The sequence below is a fragment of the Marmota flaviventris genome, chromosome 8 (genome assembly GCF_047511675.1).
Source record: "Marmota flaviventris isolate mMarFla1 chromosome 8, mMarFla1.hap1, whole genome shotgun sequence".
Classification (NCBI taxonomy): Eukaryota; Metazoa; Chordata; class Mammalia; order Rodentia; family Sciuridae; genus Marmota; species Marmota flaviventris.
The window spans coordinates 50,771,329-50,787,661 of NC_092505.1; the positions used below are offsets into that span (position 1 = coordinate 50,771,329).

The 16,333-nt window shown below is 40.3% G+C and overlaps 1 protein-coding gene and 1 pseudogene across 1 annotated transcript in view; one reads left to right on the forward strand and one right to left on the reverse strand.

Annotated features, from left to right (window-relative positions):
* LOC114098045 (serine/threonine-protein kinase PAK 2-like) overlaps positions 1-1,270 on the forward strand; it is a 42,117-nt gene extending 40,847 nt beyond the window's left edge. Inside the window, 2 exon segments of the mRNA XM_071614888.1 lie at positions 613-750; positions 1,184-1,270. Of these exon segments, the coding sequence (XP_071470989.1) occupies positions 613-750; positions 1,184-1,270 (225 nt within the window).
* Positions 1,271-1,845: 575 nt separating this feature from the next.
* On the reverse strand, positions 1,846-2,273 carry LOC139706775 (M-phase phosphoprotein 6 pseudogene; annotated as a pseudogene).
* Between the last annotated feature and the right edge of the window lie 14,060 nt (positions 2,274-16,333).

Genomic DNA, 16,333 nt, shown 5'->3' on the forward strand with positions numbered 1-16,333 from the left:
AAGGGGGGGCGAAGAAAGGAGCGAGGGAGGAAAGGAGGGAAGTCAAAGAAGGAGGAGGAGGAGGAGGAGGAGGAGGAGGAAGAGGCAGAGGATGAAGAGAAGAAACAATAAAGGAAGGGAAGGAGGGAGGATACAAAATTCAAGCAGGAAGAGATAATGATAACCTCATTTTACTCACTGTAGTATTTATAGTGATTGTCTTTGCAGAATTCAGAGGGACTGGAGATGTTGATCAGTGGTAGAGTGCTTTCCCAGCATGCACAAGGCCCTGGGTTTGGCTCTAACACCACACACACACACACACACACACACACACACACAAAATAGTTCCATAAACTTGATAAATTACATTATAACTTGTTGAGTTACCTTAAAAATGTCATAAATGCTATACCCAATGGTTGCACACCTGTGATCCCAGTGACTGGGGAGGCTAAAGAGGGAGGATCACGAGTTTAAGTCCAGCTCAAGAATTTGGTGAGACCCTATCTCAAAAATTAAAAAGAAGGGTTAGGGATGTAGCTCAGTGGTAAAGCCACCCTGGGTTCAACCCTTAATATTCCACCCCCTCCCCCAATAAAAAGAAAGTCACAGATGTCGTTCTATTTTTAGGCCTTACACCTCATTGCCACCAATGGAGCGCCAGGACTTGCGAACCCAGAAAAAGTTTCCCCGGTATTCCTGGACTTCTTGAATAAATGTCTTGAAGTGGATGTGGATAAGAGAGATTCAGCCGGGGAATTACTAGAGGTAAATTTGGAAATGATGCGATTTGGGGGAAATATTGACTCTTTTTGAATATCCAACAGAAAGTTTTCATTTCACTGTTCATTGATCACTAGCAATAAGGCAGCTGCTACATTTTAGGGTTTCATCTGCCAGGAGTAAAAGTTTAATTTCATGATAGTTTGTTGTGGTATATTATCAAATATCAGGTCCATTCGATGCTGGTGTGAGTGTATTAATGGGCTGTTTAACTGTCGATCTTTAGAATTTAGAACAATTAAAAACAACTGTTTTCAAAACAGCTTATGAAAGTTATGGTTGTGACTATAAGAGTTTGGGCAGGTATTAAAATTTGGGTTGTTTAAGTCAATTGTATTCATAAGTAGTCTTCAGGCCTTAGTTGAAAGAACATTTTTTGCTTCTAAATTATGCACTTTTTGTTTCCTTTCTTTGGCAGCACCCATTCCTGAATATGGCGAAACCACTCACAAGTTTAACGCCACACATCTTGGCGGCCAAGGAGGTTCTCCAGAAAAACTACTGAAATGCCATCCTATTCTTTTTTGTGTGTTTGGAAACAGGTGTTTATTAACATACCATTTAAAAAAAATTAAATGCCTTAAACAAAAAACAATACCATAAAGTGAAAGACCTGGTAGCATGCAAATACTTCAGGTTGGAGAGGCATGTTTGCTCTTGATGAATGTACATATAATAAATTCCTATGACATTTGACTCCAAAATTAATGTATGAATCAGTTGGACATGATTATATGACTAATATTTTAAAGTAAAGCATAATCTTAAAGGCAATTTAAACACTGGCATTAATCTACAGGAGTCCATTCAAGGTCAGTGACTGGAGAACTATATAAAAAGAACGCTGTGCCTATGTACATCTGTAAGATTCAGGCTCAACTTCTGCTTTTGACGAACCTGATTCAGAAAAGGATGTATAGCATCCATTACACACCTGTTTCAAACACAGTCTGTTTCTAAAATTACACATCTCTTTGCAAATAAATTTCAACTATTAATAGCTAAAAGATGCCACTGGGATGGGCTCTGAAGTCTGCTGTTCTCACGGCCACCCTGAGACATATTTTTAAGGCATCATTTTTAATCTTGGGGCTTTAAGAACATCTTCTTTGCTTTAACTGGTTCTATGTCTCCAATTTCATCTTCTTCATAATTGGCATGGTCTATTTTCTTGGAAAACTTTTTTCCAGTTGTCCCCCCAAGGTATCATATCTTCTAGCCATTTCCTCACCTGATACATCAAGCTCTACTATTTCATCTTCATCTTCAGCTTTATTCTTAGCATTCCTCTGAAGCATCAATTTCTCAACTTCAGGATTAAATCCTCTGAATGACATTCCTCCACTCAGATCTTCACACTGCTCCTCTGTTATGACACTCTCTTTCTCTTTAAGCTCTGGCAAATCCAAGTTCCAGTGCTCTTCACTGATGATCTTCTTTTCTTCTTCCTCTAGTTGTTTCTTGGTTTTCGAGTCCAGTCCCATTTGCATGAACTTCATGTGCAGCAGGTTCTTTCATGAAGTTGGTCTTGCGCTCAGCCACCACGCTGGCCGCAGCTGCCAGCATTCTTTAATTTTCTGAAAAGAAAAAAATTTAAAACTTTATTATAATAAAGTGTTCATTGTTCTAAAAGACTTGTACCATAAAATTTGCCATTTTAGCCATGTTAAGTGGACAACTCAGAGGCATTAATTACACTCACAATATTGTACAAACTTCTGTTTCCAGAACAGTTTTGTTCTTCCAAACAGAAGCTCTGCCACCATGTAAGTAAGAACTTCCATTCCTCTCCTCTTCTACCCCCTGGTTGTCACCATTCTTTTTTTTTTTTCTTTTATTTGTTCTAATTAGTTATACATGGCAGTAGAAGGCACTTTGACACATCATACACAAATGGAGTATAGCTTCTCATGTTTCTGGTTGTACGTGATGTAGAGTCACATCAGTCATGTGGTCACACATGCACCTGGGGTAATAATGTCTACTCTTCTTCCCACCCCATACCTGGCTCCCCTCCTTTCCCTCCCCTCTGCCTAATCCAAAGTAACTTTATTCTTCCATAGCCACGCTCCTTATTGTGAATTAGTGTCAAAATATCAGAGAAAACATTTAAACTGTGGTTTTTGGAATTGGCCTATTTTGCTTAGTATGATATTCTCCACTTCCACTCATTTACTGGCAGATGTCATGACTTTGTTCTTCTTTAAACCTGAGTAATATTCCATTGTGCATATTGACCACATTTTCTTTATCCGTTCCTCTGTTGAAGAACACCTAGGTTCATTCCATAGTAAAGCTATTGTGAGTTGAGCTACTTTATAGCATTGATGTGGCTGCGTCACTGTAATATGCTGATTTTAAGTCCATTGGAAATAGACTGAGAAGTGGGATAACTGGGTCAAATGGTGGTTTCATCCCAAGTTTTCTTAGGAATCTCCATACTGCTTTCCATGATGGTTACATCAATTTGCAGTCCCACCAGCAATCTATGAGTGTGTCTTTTCCCCCACATCCTCACCAACATTTATTTTTGCTTGTCTTCTTAATAATTGCCATTCTGACTGCAGTGAGATGAAATCTGAAAGTAGTTTTGATTTGTATTTCTCTAATTGCTAAAGATGTTGAACATTTTTTCACATATTTGTTGATGAACATACATCTTCTGAGAATTGTCTGCTCAGTTCCTTAGTCCGTTTGTTGATTGGCTTATTTGGTTTTGGGGTGTTAAGATTTTTGAGATCTTTATATATCCTGGAAGTTAGTGCTCTGTCTGATGTGCGTGTAATAAAGATGTTCTGCCACTCTGTGGGCTCTCTCTTCACATTATTGATCATTCCCTTTGCTGAGAAGAAGCTTCTGAGTTTGAATCCATTCCATTCATTGGTAAGGAATATTGTTTTATGGCCCAGAATATGATCTGTTTCAATGAAAGTATGAAGTGCCCTTAAAGGGAACGGGAGTTCTGTAGTTGTTGGGTATTGTATTCTATAAAGTCAGTTAGGCTGTTGATACTGTTCCTCCAACCTTCTATTTGCCCATTTAATGTATTTACTGAGAGACAGGTATCAAAATCTCCCACGATGGTTGGTAACTGTTTCTCCCTTTCATTCTGTTGATTTTTGCTTTATATATTTTGAAGCTCTGTTACTAAGTGCAGGAGCATTAATTATTGTCATATCTTTCTTCAGGATTTCTATTTATGGTAATATTTTTTCAGTTTATTTTATCTGATATTAATACAGCAGTTCCAACTTTTTGTTCTTCATTTTTACATTATTATTTTCCTGACTTTTTAACTTTCAATCTATCATATATCTTTAGATTTTAAGCACATCTCTTGTAGACATGATTAAGTCTTGATTTTTTTGACCCATTCTGATAATCTCTGCCTTTTAACTGGGTGTTTAATTCATTCTGTCCAATGTATTACTGATATATTTGGACTTAGGCCTCATATTTTGCTCTTTGTTTCCTGTTTGTACCATCTGACCTTTGCTCTTCTGTTCTTCCTTTTCTGTAATCTTAAATTTTAACCATCAACTTAGAGTTAATGTTTTTATTTAAAATGTAAAAAACTTCTAAGACCATCAATATTACTTTATTATTTTTTTTAATTTTTTTGGTACCAAGGGGGTACCGAGGGGCACTTAATCACTGAGCCACATCCCCAGCCCCCCCCCCCTTTTTTTAATTTTTAGAGACAAGGTCTCAGTACATTTTTTAGGGCCTTGCTAAGTTGCTGAAGCTGGCTTTGATACTCCTGCCTCAGCCTGAGTCTCTGGGATTACAGACACATGCCACCACACTCGCCTAGTCCATACTAATTTTAACCTCCTATTATATGCTGCAGTTCTGACAAGAATTCCATTTCCATACCTGATAAATCCCACCATACGATGCTGTCATTTTTCTTTAAACTGTAGGATATTTTTAAATGAATTAAGAGAAAAAGTGATAGTTTGAAACTATGCTCCTGCATAATTTACACAGTTACCATTTCTGACACTCAAATCTTTCTGAGGATCTGATCATCTACTGGTACCACTTTCCTTTAGTCCAGAGACCTTCATTTAGTGTTTCTTGGAGTACAGGTCTGCTGGTGATGGGTTCTCCCAGCTTTCCTTTATCAGAAATTGTCTCCATTTTCTCTTAATACTTTATATATGTATTTCAATATATAAAGTGTACACATATATAAAGTATATACATATATACACACATTATATGTATTCATGTTCATGTAGTCATTTGGTTTTTTTGGCTTGATATAGAATTCTGGTTTGACAATTTTTCCTTTCAGCTCTTGTTTAAAAAAATAAACTTTTTTATAGAACAGTTTTTTATTTAAAGAAAAATTGCATAGATATAAAGACATAGTTCTCCTATGCTCTACACCCAGATGGCCTTATTATTACACCTTTTGTTAGTATGGCACACTTATTCAAATTGATGAACCAGTATATTCTGGAAGAGATGATGGAGAAATAGTACACCATTGAGGTCACTTTTTTTTTTTCAAATTTTTCATAGAATTCAACAGCAAAGCCAACGAAACCCCATGTTTTCTCTTTTAGAAGGTTATTAGCTTTTAATTTATTTTCCTTAATAGAAACAAACCTATGCACATTGTCTATTTTTCCCTGTGTAAGTTTGAGTAGTTTAGTTTGTCAAGGAACCCATCATTTTAGCTGAATTATCAAATTTGTGGGCATAGAGTGGTTTGTAGTAAATTTTCTATTGTTTTTAATTTTATTGATTTTTCTTTTTTTTTTCTTTTTGCTTGCTTTAGGCTTAAATTGCTTTTTTGCTTTGGTTTCTAAAAGCTAGATTACTGTTTAGCTCCCTCTTCTCTCGTCTGTGTCTTCAGTGCTATAAATTCCCCTAAATCCACTAAATGGTTACACATTTCATTGATAAATTGTGTAATTTTGATAAATTGTAATTCCTTTGTTCAATTCAAAACATTCAAAAATTACCCTTGAGACTATTTTTACTCATATGTTATTTACAAATGTATTATTGAATTCCCAAATATTTGGGGATTTTTCAGTTCTCTTTCTATTGGAGATTTTCAGATTAATTTCATTGTGATATAAGAATATATTTTATTTGATTTCTAATCCCTTAAATTTATTGATGACTATTTTATGACACAGAGGACATGGTGTGCCTTTCTGAATTTTATGTAAACCTGAATAGAATGTGTACTCTATTCTTTTGGGATAGAGTATTTTAGAATTCCAATAAGATCAGGTTGATTGACAGCGGCATTCTGGTCAACTATATCCTTATTGATTTTCAGACCTGCGACCAACCGGCAGAACAGGCCCAGGGGTCGGCGGGCGTGGTAGACACCTCACACCAATTGGAGGAGGGGCAGAGCAGAGCCACCGCCCGTGCCTGCAAGGTAGGCAGACCGCCGCCCGACCCTGCAAGGGAGACTTTTCAACTATACAAGAGCAATATAAATATATATGGGGAAAAAATTTTCAAAAACACAACAGTTTCACCAAGCAGAAAGAAACACAAGCAGTATGAAAAGACAAGGAAAGAAAGGACCACAAGCAATGCAGTTCAACTCAACTTTAGAAGAGGTAACAGCTGCAGCAGATGGAATGTCAGATAAAGAATTCAGGATATACATGCTTCAGATGATCTGGAGTATCAAGGAAGACATTAGACAGCAAAATCAGACAATGAAAGATCACTTCGACAATGAATTACACAAACAAATCCAGGAAGCAAAAGATCAACTATACAGGGAGATAGAGGTTATAAAAAACAAACAAACAGAAATCCTAGAAATTCAGGAAGCAATAAACCAACTTAAAAACTCAATTGAGAATACTACCAGCAGAGTAGAACACTTAGAAGATAGAACATCAGACAATGAAGACAAAGTATTTCAACTTGAAAATATGTTCGAACATAGACAGCTCAGCAAGACTGTTAAGAAACCATGAGCAGAACATCCAAGAAATATGGGATAATATAAAGAGACCAAACTTAAGAGTCATTGGGATACAGGAAGGTATAGAGGTCCAAACCAAAGGAATGAACAATCTATTCAATGAAATAATACAAGAAAACTTCCCAGACTTGAAGAATGAGACAGAATCCCAAATCCTAGAAGCCTACAGGACGCCAAATGTGCAAAATCATAAGAGATCCACACCTAGACACATTATAATGAAGATGCCCAACATACAGAATAAGGAGAGAATTTTAAAAGCTTCAAGAGAAAGGAAGCAGATTACATTTAGGGGTAAGCCAATCAGGATAACAGCTGATCTTTCAACACAGACTCTGAAAGCTAGAAGATCCTGGAATAACATATTTCAAACACTGAAAGAAAATGGGTTCCAACCAAGAATTGTGTATCCAGTGAAATTAAGCTTCAGGATGGAAGATGAAATTAAAACCTTCCACGATAAACAAAAGTTAAAAGAATTTGCAGCTAGAAAACCATCTCTTCAAAACATCCTTGGCAAAACATTACAGGAAGAGGAAATGGAAAATAACAATGAAAACCAACAGTGGGAGACAGGACAGTAAAGGGGGGGAAAATAATCAAAGAGGAAAACAAACCACGTTTAGTAACATAAATAAACAAATATGGCTGGAAGAACAACCCATATCTCAATAATAACCCTAAATGTTAATGGCTTAAACTCACCAATTAAGAGACACAGGCTAGTAGAATGGATCACAAAACAAGACCCAACAATATGCTGCCTACAGGAGACGCATTTGATAGGAAAAGACATACATAGGCTGAAGGCGAAAGGTTGGGAAAAATCATATCACTCATATGGACTTCGGAAACAAGCAGGAGTGTCCATACTCATATCAAATAAAGTAGATTTCAAGCCAAAGTTAATCAAAAGGGATAAAGACGGACACTACATACTGCTTAAGGGAACCATACACCAACAAGACATAACAATCATAAATATATATGCCCCAAACAATGGTGCAGCTATGTTCATCAAACAAACTCTTCTCAAGTTCAAGAGTCTAATAGACCACCATACAATAATCATGGGAGACTTCAACACACCTCTCTCGCCACTGGACAGATCTTCCAAACAAAAGTTGAATAAGGAAACTATAGAACTCAATAACACAATTAATAACCTAGACTTAATTGACATATATAGAATATACCACCCAACATCAAGCAGTTACACCTTTTTCTCAGCAGCACATGGATCCTTCTCAAAAATAGATCATATATTATGTCACAGGGCAACTCTTAGACAATATAAAGGAGTAGAGATAATACCATGCATCTTATCTGATCATAATGGAATGAAACTGAAAATCAATGATAAAAGAAGGAAGGAAAAAGCATGCATCACTCGGAGAATGAACAATAGGTTACTGAATGATCAATGGGTTATAGAAGACATCAAGGAAGAAATTAAAAAATTCTTAGAGATTAATGAAAACACAGACACAACATATCGGAATCTATGGGACACATTGAAAGCAGTTCTAAGAGGAAAATTCATTGCTTGGAGTTCATTCCTTAAAAAAAGAAAAAACCAACAAATAAATGATCTCACACTTCATCTCAAAATCCTTGAAAAAGAAGAGCAAAACAACAGCAAAAGAAGTAGAAGGCAAGAAATAATTAAAATCAGAGCTGAAATTAATGAAATCGAAACAAAAGAAACAACTGAAAAAATTGACAAAACTAAAAGTTGGTTCTTTGAAAAAATAAACAAAATCGACAGACCCTTAGCCATGCTAGCGAAGAGAAGAAGAGAGAGAACTCAAATTACTAGCATACGGGATGAAAAAGGCAATATCACAACAGACACTTCAGAAATACAGAAGATAATCAAAAATTATTTTGAATCCTTATACTCCAATAAATTAGAAGATAGTGAAGGCATCGATAAATTTCTTAAGTCATATGATCTGCCCAGATTGAGTCAGGAGGATATAGACAACCTAAACAGACCAATATCAATTGAGGAAATAGAAGAAACCATCAAAAGACTACCAACTAAGAAAAGCCCAGGACCGGATGGGTATACAGCAGAGTTTTACAAAACCTTTAAAGAGGAACTAATACCAATATTTTTCAAGCTACTTCAGGAAATATAAAAAGAGGGAGAACTTCCAAATTCATTCTACGAGGCCAACATCACCCTGATACCTAAACCAGACAAAGACACTTCAAAGAAAGAAAACTACAGACCAATATCTCTAATGAACCTAGATGCAAAAATCCTCAATAAAATTCTGGCAAATCGGATACAAAAACATATCAAAAAAATTGTGCACCATGATCAAGTAGGATTCATCCCTGGGATGCAAGGCTGGTTCAATATACGGAAATCAATAAATGTTATCCACCACATCAATAGACTTAAAAATAAGAACCATATGATCATCTCGATAGATGCGGAAAAAGCATTCGACAAAGTACAGCATCCCTTTATGTTCAAAACTCTAGAAAAACTAGGGATAACAGAAACATACCTCAATATTGTAAAAGCAATCTATGCTAAGCCTCAGGCTAGCATCATTCTGAATGGAGAAAAATTGAAGGCATTCCCTCTAAAATCTGGAACAAGACAGGGATGCCCTCTCTCTCCACTTCTGTTCAACATAGTTCTCGAAACACTGGCCAGAGCAATTAGACAGACGAAAGAAATTAAAGGCATAAAAATAGGAAAAGAAGAACTTAAATTATCACTATTTGCAGGGACATGATTCTATACCTAGCAGACCCAAAAGGGTCTACAAAGAAACTATTAGAGCTAATAAATGAATTCATCAAAGTGGCAGGATATAAAATCAACACGCATAAATCAAAGGCATTCCTGTATATCAGCGACAAATCCTCTGAAATGGAAATGAGGACAACCACTCCATTCACAATATCCTCAAAAAAAATAAAATACTTGGGAATCAACCTAACAAAAGAGGTGAAACACTTATACAATGAAAACTACAGAACCCTAAAGAGAGAAATAGAAGAAGATCTTAGAAGATGGAAAAATATACCCTGTTCATGGATAGGCAGAACTAACATCATCAAAATGGCGATATTACCAAAAGTTCTCTATAGGTTTAATGCAATGCCAATCAAAATCCCAACGGCATTTCTTGTAGAAATAGAGAAAGCAATCATGAAATTCATATGGAAAAATAAAAGACCCAGAATAGCAAAAACAACTCTAAGCAGGAAGTGTGAATCAGGCGGTATAGCGATACCAGACTTCAAACTATACTACAGAGCAATAGTAACAAAAACAGCATGGTACTGGTACCAAAACAGGCGGGTGGACCAATGGTACAGAATAGAGGACACAGAAACCAACCCACAAAACTACAACTATCTTATATTTGATAAAGGGGCTAAAAGCATTCAATGGAGGAAGGATAGCATCTTCAACAAATGGTGCTGGGAAAACTGGAAATCCATATGCAACAAAATGAAACTGAATCCCTTTCTCTCGCCATGCACAAAAGTGAATTCAAAATGGATCAAGGAGCTTGATATCAAATCAGAGACACGCCGTCTGATACAAGAAAAAGTTGGCTACGATCTACATACTGTGGGGTCGGGCTCCAAATTCCTCAATAGGACACCCATAGCACAAAAGTTAATAACTAGAATCAACAAATGGGACTTACTCAAACTAAAAAGTTTTTTCTCAGCAAAAGAAACAATAAGAGAGGTAAATAGGGAGCCTACATCCTGGGAACAAATCTTTATTCCTCACACTTCAGATAGAACCCTAATATCCAGAGTATACAAAGAACTCAAAAAAATTAGACAATAAGATAACAAACAACCCAATCAACAAATGGGCCAAGGACCTGAACAGACACTTCTCAGAGGAGGACATACAATCAATCAACAAGTACATGAAAAAATGCTCACCATGTCTAGCAGTCAGAGAAATGCAAATCAAAACCACCCTAAGATACCATCTCACTCCAGTAAGATTGGCAGCCATTATGAAGTCAAACAACAACAAGTGCTGGCGAGGATGTGGGGAAAAGGGTACACTTGTACATTGCTGGTGGGACTGCAAATTGGTGCAGCCAATTTGGAAAGCAGTATGGAGATTTCTTGGAAAGCTGGGAATGGAGCCACCATTTGACCCAGCTATTCCCCTTCTCAGTCTATTCCCTAAAGACCTAAAAAGAGCATGCTACAGGGACACTGCTACATCAATGTTCATAGCAGCACAATTCACAATAGCAAGACTTTGGAACCAACCTAGATGCCCTTCAATAGACGAATGGATAAAAAAAAAATGTGGCATTTATACACAATGGAGTATTACTCTGCATTAAAAAATGACAAAATCATAGAATTTTCAGGGAAATGGATGGCATTAGAGCAGATTATGCTAAGTGAAGCTAGCCAATCCCTAAAAAACAAATGCCAAATGTCTTCTTTGATATAAGGAGAGTAACTAAGATCAGAGTAGGGACGAAGATCATGAGAAGAAGATTAACATTAAACAGGGATGAGAAGTGGGAGGGAAAGGGAGAGAGAAGGGAAATTGCATGGAAATGGAGACCCTCAGGGTTATACAAAATTACATACAAGAGGATGTGAGGGGAAAGGGAAAAATAATACAAGGGGGAGAAATGAATGACAGTAGAGGGGGTAGAGAGAGAAGACGGGAGGGGAGGGGAGGGGAGGGGGGATAGTAGAGGATAGGAAAGGCAGCAGAACACAACAGACACTAGTATGGCAATATGTAAATCAATGGATGTGTAACTGATGTGATTCTACAATCTGTATATGCAGTAAAAATGGGAGTTCATAACCCACTTGAATCAAAGTGTGAAATATGATATATCAAGAACTATGTAATGTTTTGAACAACCAACAATAAAAAATTTAAAAAAAAAGAAAATGGAAAAAAAAAGATAAAAGTGGGGTGCTCCAATAACTAACAGTGAGAAAATAACCCAAATTTAAATGTAAGGTCTCTGGTGTGGCTCAGTGTAGAGCTCTTGCCTAGCTCACTCAAGGTCAGTAGTTTTCATGCTTATTCATATTACCCCAAAGCAGAAATCTAAACTCTCCAAATCCTTCTATATAATGAAATATATAATGTGTGTGTGTGTGTGTGTGTGTGTGTGTGTATACACACATTTTCCCCCAGCACTGGGGGGTTGAGCCCAAGGACATCCTACCACTTGGCTTTATCCCTAGCCCTTCTTAATTTGAGATACAGTCTTGCTAAATTGCAGAGGCTAGCCTAAAGCTGCCTCAGTTCCTGAGTTGCTGGAATTAGTCATGTGTCACCAAACCCAGTTTACAATCCCTTTTCTAGCCAGTCCAGTGGTGCACACCTGCCTTCCAGCACTCAGCACACTGACATAGGAGGTTTGCTTGACCTCAGAAGTTCAAGACTGGCCTGGCCAACATACTGGGAACTCCACCTCAAACAGACAGAAAACCCACAAAACTGATGGTCAATTTTTCTTTCCTTTTCCACGTCTGAGGATTAAATCCAGGGGTGTGTTACCATTGACCTACATCCCCAGGACTCTTTTTATTTATTTATTTATATATACTTAAAACAATTCTTTTTAAGTTACTGATCCTTGACTTGTGATCCTCCTGCCTCAGTCTCTTCAGTAGCTGGGCTTATAGATGGGCACCCCTGTACCCAACTCTATTATCAGTTTTCAAGTATGCAGTAAATTAACTGCAACAACCATATTGACCATTATATCTCCGATACTTACTCATGTTTAACTGAAACTTTGTAATTTCTGAGTAATCTACTACCCTATTAGGACTAACAATAAACAAGTTCCCTTCCTATTTTATGGAATTGTTTCAGGCGAACTTGGTATTTTCCAGGCTGGTGGGTGACTAGGTTGAGTCTCATCCTATATGCCCTGACTTCCCAAGAGGCCCAAGAGGAAAGGTCTGGAGATGCTAGGCTCTCCATCCCAGGTTCTGAGAAACTAATGTGACTCCATTTTTGAGAAACCAGCTTCTACCTCAAGGCCTGTCCAGAGGGAGGGGGCATGACTCTTGTCCTTGGAAAAACCCACAGAAGGCTCTTAGGCACATATCCACCCTGCTGAGTTGTTTAACAGAAGGGATCTGTGGCACTAGGTGCCCCTGACTCAGTTATGCTAGGTGAGGACCCATAGCAACCCCCTAGCAACCACCAATCAGCATGAGACAGGAATGATATCTGAAATGACAGGTGACCCCCCAGTAGTTTTGGTGATTGATAACATGATTAGGCCACCCTGCAGTTTGGCATGTACACTCTTGCAACCCCTCCCGGCCTAAACCAATCAGTTCAAATGTATCCACCATTTGAACTCACCAACTACCCTTACCCAACTTGTTGCCGCCAGTGAATGTATTAATCAATGTTAAGAATTGTTTGATTTTCCCGCGATATAAAATGATTTGCTGTGTGATGTTGTGATGCATAGAGTATCCCCCCAAAACCTATAAATCCTCACTGAACTAAGGGTTGGGACTCACTACTCAGGACCGCTGCTTTGGAAACGGTTGAGAGTCCAGGCTCAAGCCTACAATAAAGACTCTTGTGTAATTGCACCGGATTCGGCTCCTGGAGGTCTATTGGGGTCCCACGAATCTGGCATTACAGTTCTAGGAGCTTGTGGGCACCTGGTAGCCCTGCAGGTGTGGGGGCCATTTCTTGGCTCTTGGCCCTGGGTATGTGGACAGTGGGCCCCATAACTGGGCCCCCTATAACACCCCTTTCCTTATGTATAGGCCAAGGATTAGGTGGGGAATATCTGAGAATCAAGGGCACATTCAGCACAAATAAGAAGGGGGCAAAAATGGAAGGGGGTGCAGCCCAGTTAGGGCCTCTCAACTTGGCAAGGAGTCACAAGACTGGCCCAAGGCTTAGGGTAGAGGGTATGGTAGAGGACATCAAAGGAAGGAATGTTCTATGTCCCACTTAACGCTCAAGAAGCAGTGAGCCTGATCCAAGGGTCTTTCTTAAGGAAATCCTAGGAATCCTAGGCTGGGGGCAGGGGGCGGACACACATAAAATCTTCATCCCAGAGCAGGAAGTCTTTGCCTTTGGAAAGGCCACGTCCTCTTTTGAGAATCTGAGGGAAATTACATCCTTCCCTAGTGGGGAAACTGAGGACCAGATTGTCAAGGAGATGTCTCACATCTAGCTTAGGACTTGGAAGGCCCTTGCCTGAGACTGAGTGAGGCCCTGTGTACCTGAAGGCAGGGAGCCAATGAGTGCAGACCTGAACCAGGAAGGATGGCAGGGGGACAGCCAGCGGGGCTGGAGGAGGCAACATGAACTCCCCAGAGATTGGGGCCTGGCCTTCTCAGCCCCCCGTGGAGCTGGACTCCCTCCAGCACTTCCCCACCCAGGCAGTTCCATGATGCACATCCAGGCCTTGGCCCAGGCTCCTGGACCACCTCTCTCCTCCCTCACCCAGATCCAGTTTATCGGGAGGGCTCTCCTTTGGGAATGAGCTTGGGAGCCTCTGGCTTCCCCAGTCGGCCTTTCCCCTGTTGGTCAGCAGGGTTGAGCCATCCCTTCTGCACACACAGGTTCACAGGCACTAAAACCTGGGCACAGGGACTCAAAAAGACTTCCCCCTCCTTCTCTGCCATGTGCCCATGAACTTGGGCTTCCCAGACAGAGGAAGTGAGCAAGAATAAGATTTGAGAAAAGCCTTAAGCCCCAAAGGGACTTGAGCCCAGGGGGATAGATACTGGGACAAGGAAAGGGGATGAGAAGAGTTGGAGTTCCAGCCAGGGCAGGCGGGTGGGGCTGGGCCTGGGCTTCCCAGGACAGGTTGGGGAGGAAAGGAAGAGGGAAGAGCAGTCTTGTGGTGGGACTTTGTAGTCTGGAGAGTTGGAGACACATCCTGCATCGTAGGTCACCCACCTCCTAAAGTTGGTCAGAAAGGATAAGGGGCTGGGTGAACAAACCCCCGAGGATGAGCTCATACCAACACATGTGCATACTCTCTCTCTCTCTCTCTCACACACACACACCCTAGGGGACATGTATCTGATCCCTTGGGTGACATCCTTTTGCCTCCACCTTTATCACACAAGATGGTTTCACCCAGATACAAGTATGGAAAGAAGCAGTATGGTTTGTGGCTGTCCTGATGCTTCATGTGGCAAGATGATATGGGGTCCTTGATACAAATTCAGAGTGCCCCACAACCACTAATAGTACTCTGGAAATTCTGACATGGTCAGGTCGCCCAACTAGTGGAGAAAATAACCGTAAATCATTCCAGCTGCATACATTGCTTGCCTGCTGTGCACCAGATGAAACACCTCACCTCCTCCTCCAACAACCTACTATGAAGGTGATATTATTCCCAGTCACAAGGTCACACTCTGGAGACTAACATACCCACCGTTTGATGTGCCCCCTGCCCCACACTCTGGGGCCTGCAGACTCAAAAGACCTGAGTCTACCCCAGGGGCAGGACCAGAACCAGCACCTGATGCACCCCAGGAGGAAGGGACCAGGGTGGGACACAGTTGCAGGAGAGATGCAGGATGAATGCCCCCACCCTCCACATCTGGGGAGGAGGCAGCCAGGAGGGGGCTCCAGACTGCCTCAGGCTGGCTCACCTCCCACAAGAGGGCTGGGCAGCGGGCACCCCCTGCAGTCAGACAGGGATGCTGCAGGGCAGGGCTTGTTCCATCCCCAGTGCTAGCTGGGGGTTTTCTCTCCTCTCATCTTCAGCCCTTGCCAGGAAGCCAGCCAGGTCAGTCACTGTGATTATTACTGTTGCCACATTTTAAGGATGAGAGAAATGCTAAGTGTCTTGCTCAAGGTCAACGAGCTAGACAATGTTGGTTCCCAAGCTTGGGTCTCCAGAGAGCAAGGATCTTCCCTTCCAAGAGGGCTTTGTTCCAGCCCCTCAGAGCCTCCCTACACCCCCAGGAAACACTGCTTCTCTAAACCTAGAACAAACAGACAGAGCAGCCATAGGAAGAAGTAAAAACTATTTACAAATGTACAACAGGAATGGAAGTCTTAGCACTCCCAATAGGGGAGTGATTGAGGGCTCAGCTACGAGAGGCCTCCACATGGAGGCTCAGAAGGTGAAATTCAGATGTCCTGGTATCCAGCAGTGTGAATAGGTGAGTGAGAGGCTCGTGGATGGGAGGCCAAGCCTTCTCTGTGGGTTTTTTGCTGCGGCATCGGGCTGATGGAAATCTAAACACATAAGTCAATACATGGGGGTTCTTTCTAGCCTCTACCCTGCAGTTCACAGTCATGGCCCTGGGCCCCGGGAGGCAGGACAAAGGAGAGGGCTGGTACCTCAAGTACTGCAAGGGCCCGTGGGGGGCACCATGGGTTATCTACCCTACTGAACTCCTAATGCTCCACTTCATATGTTTCACATGGGATTTCAAGTACAAATTTCCATTTAAAAAAAAAAAAAAGAGCCAGGCAGTGGCACATGACTATAATTTTAGTGCCTGGGAGGCTGAGGCAGGAGGATCACAAGTTCAAAGCCAGCCTCAGCAAATTGAGGCACTAAGCAACTTAGTGAGAACCTGTCTCTAAATAAAATACAAAAT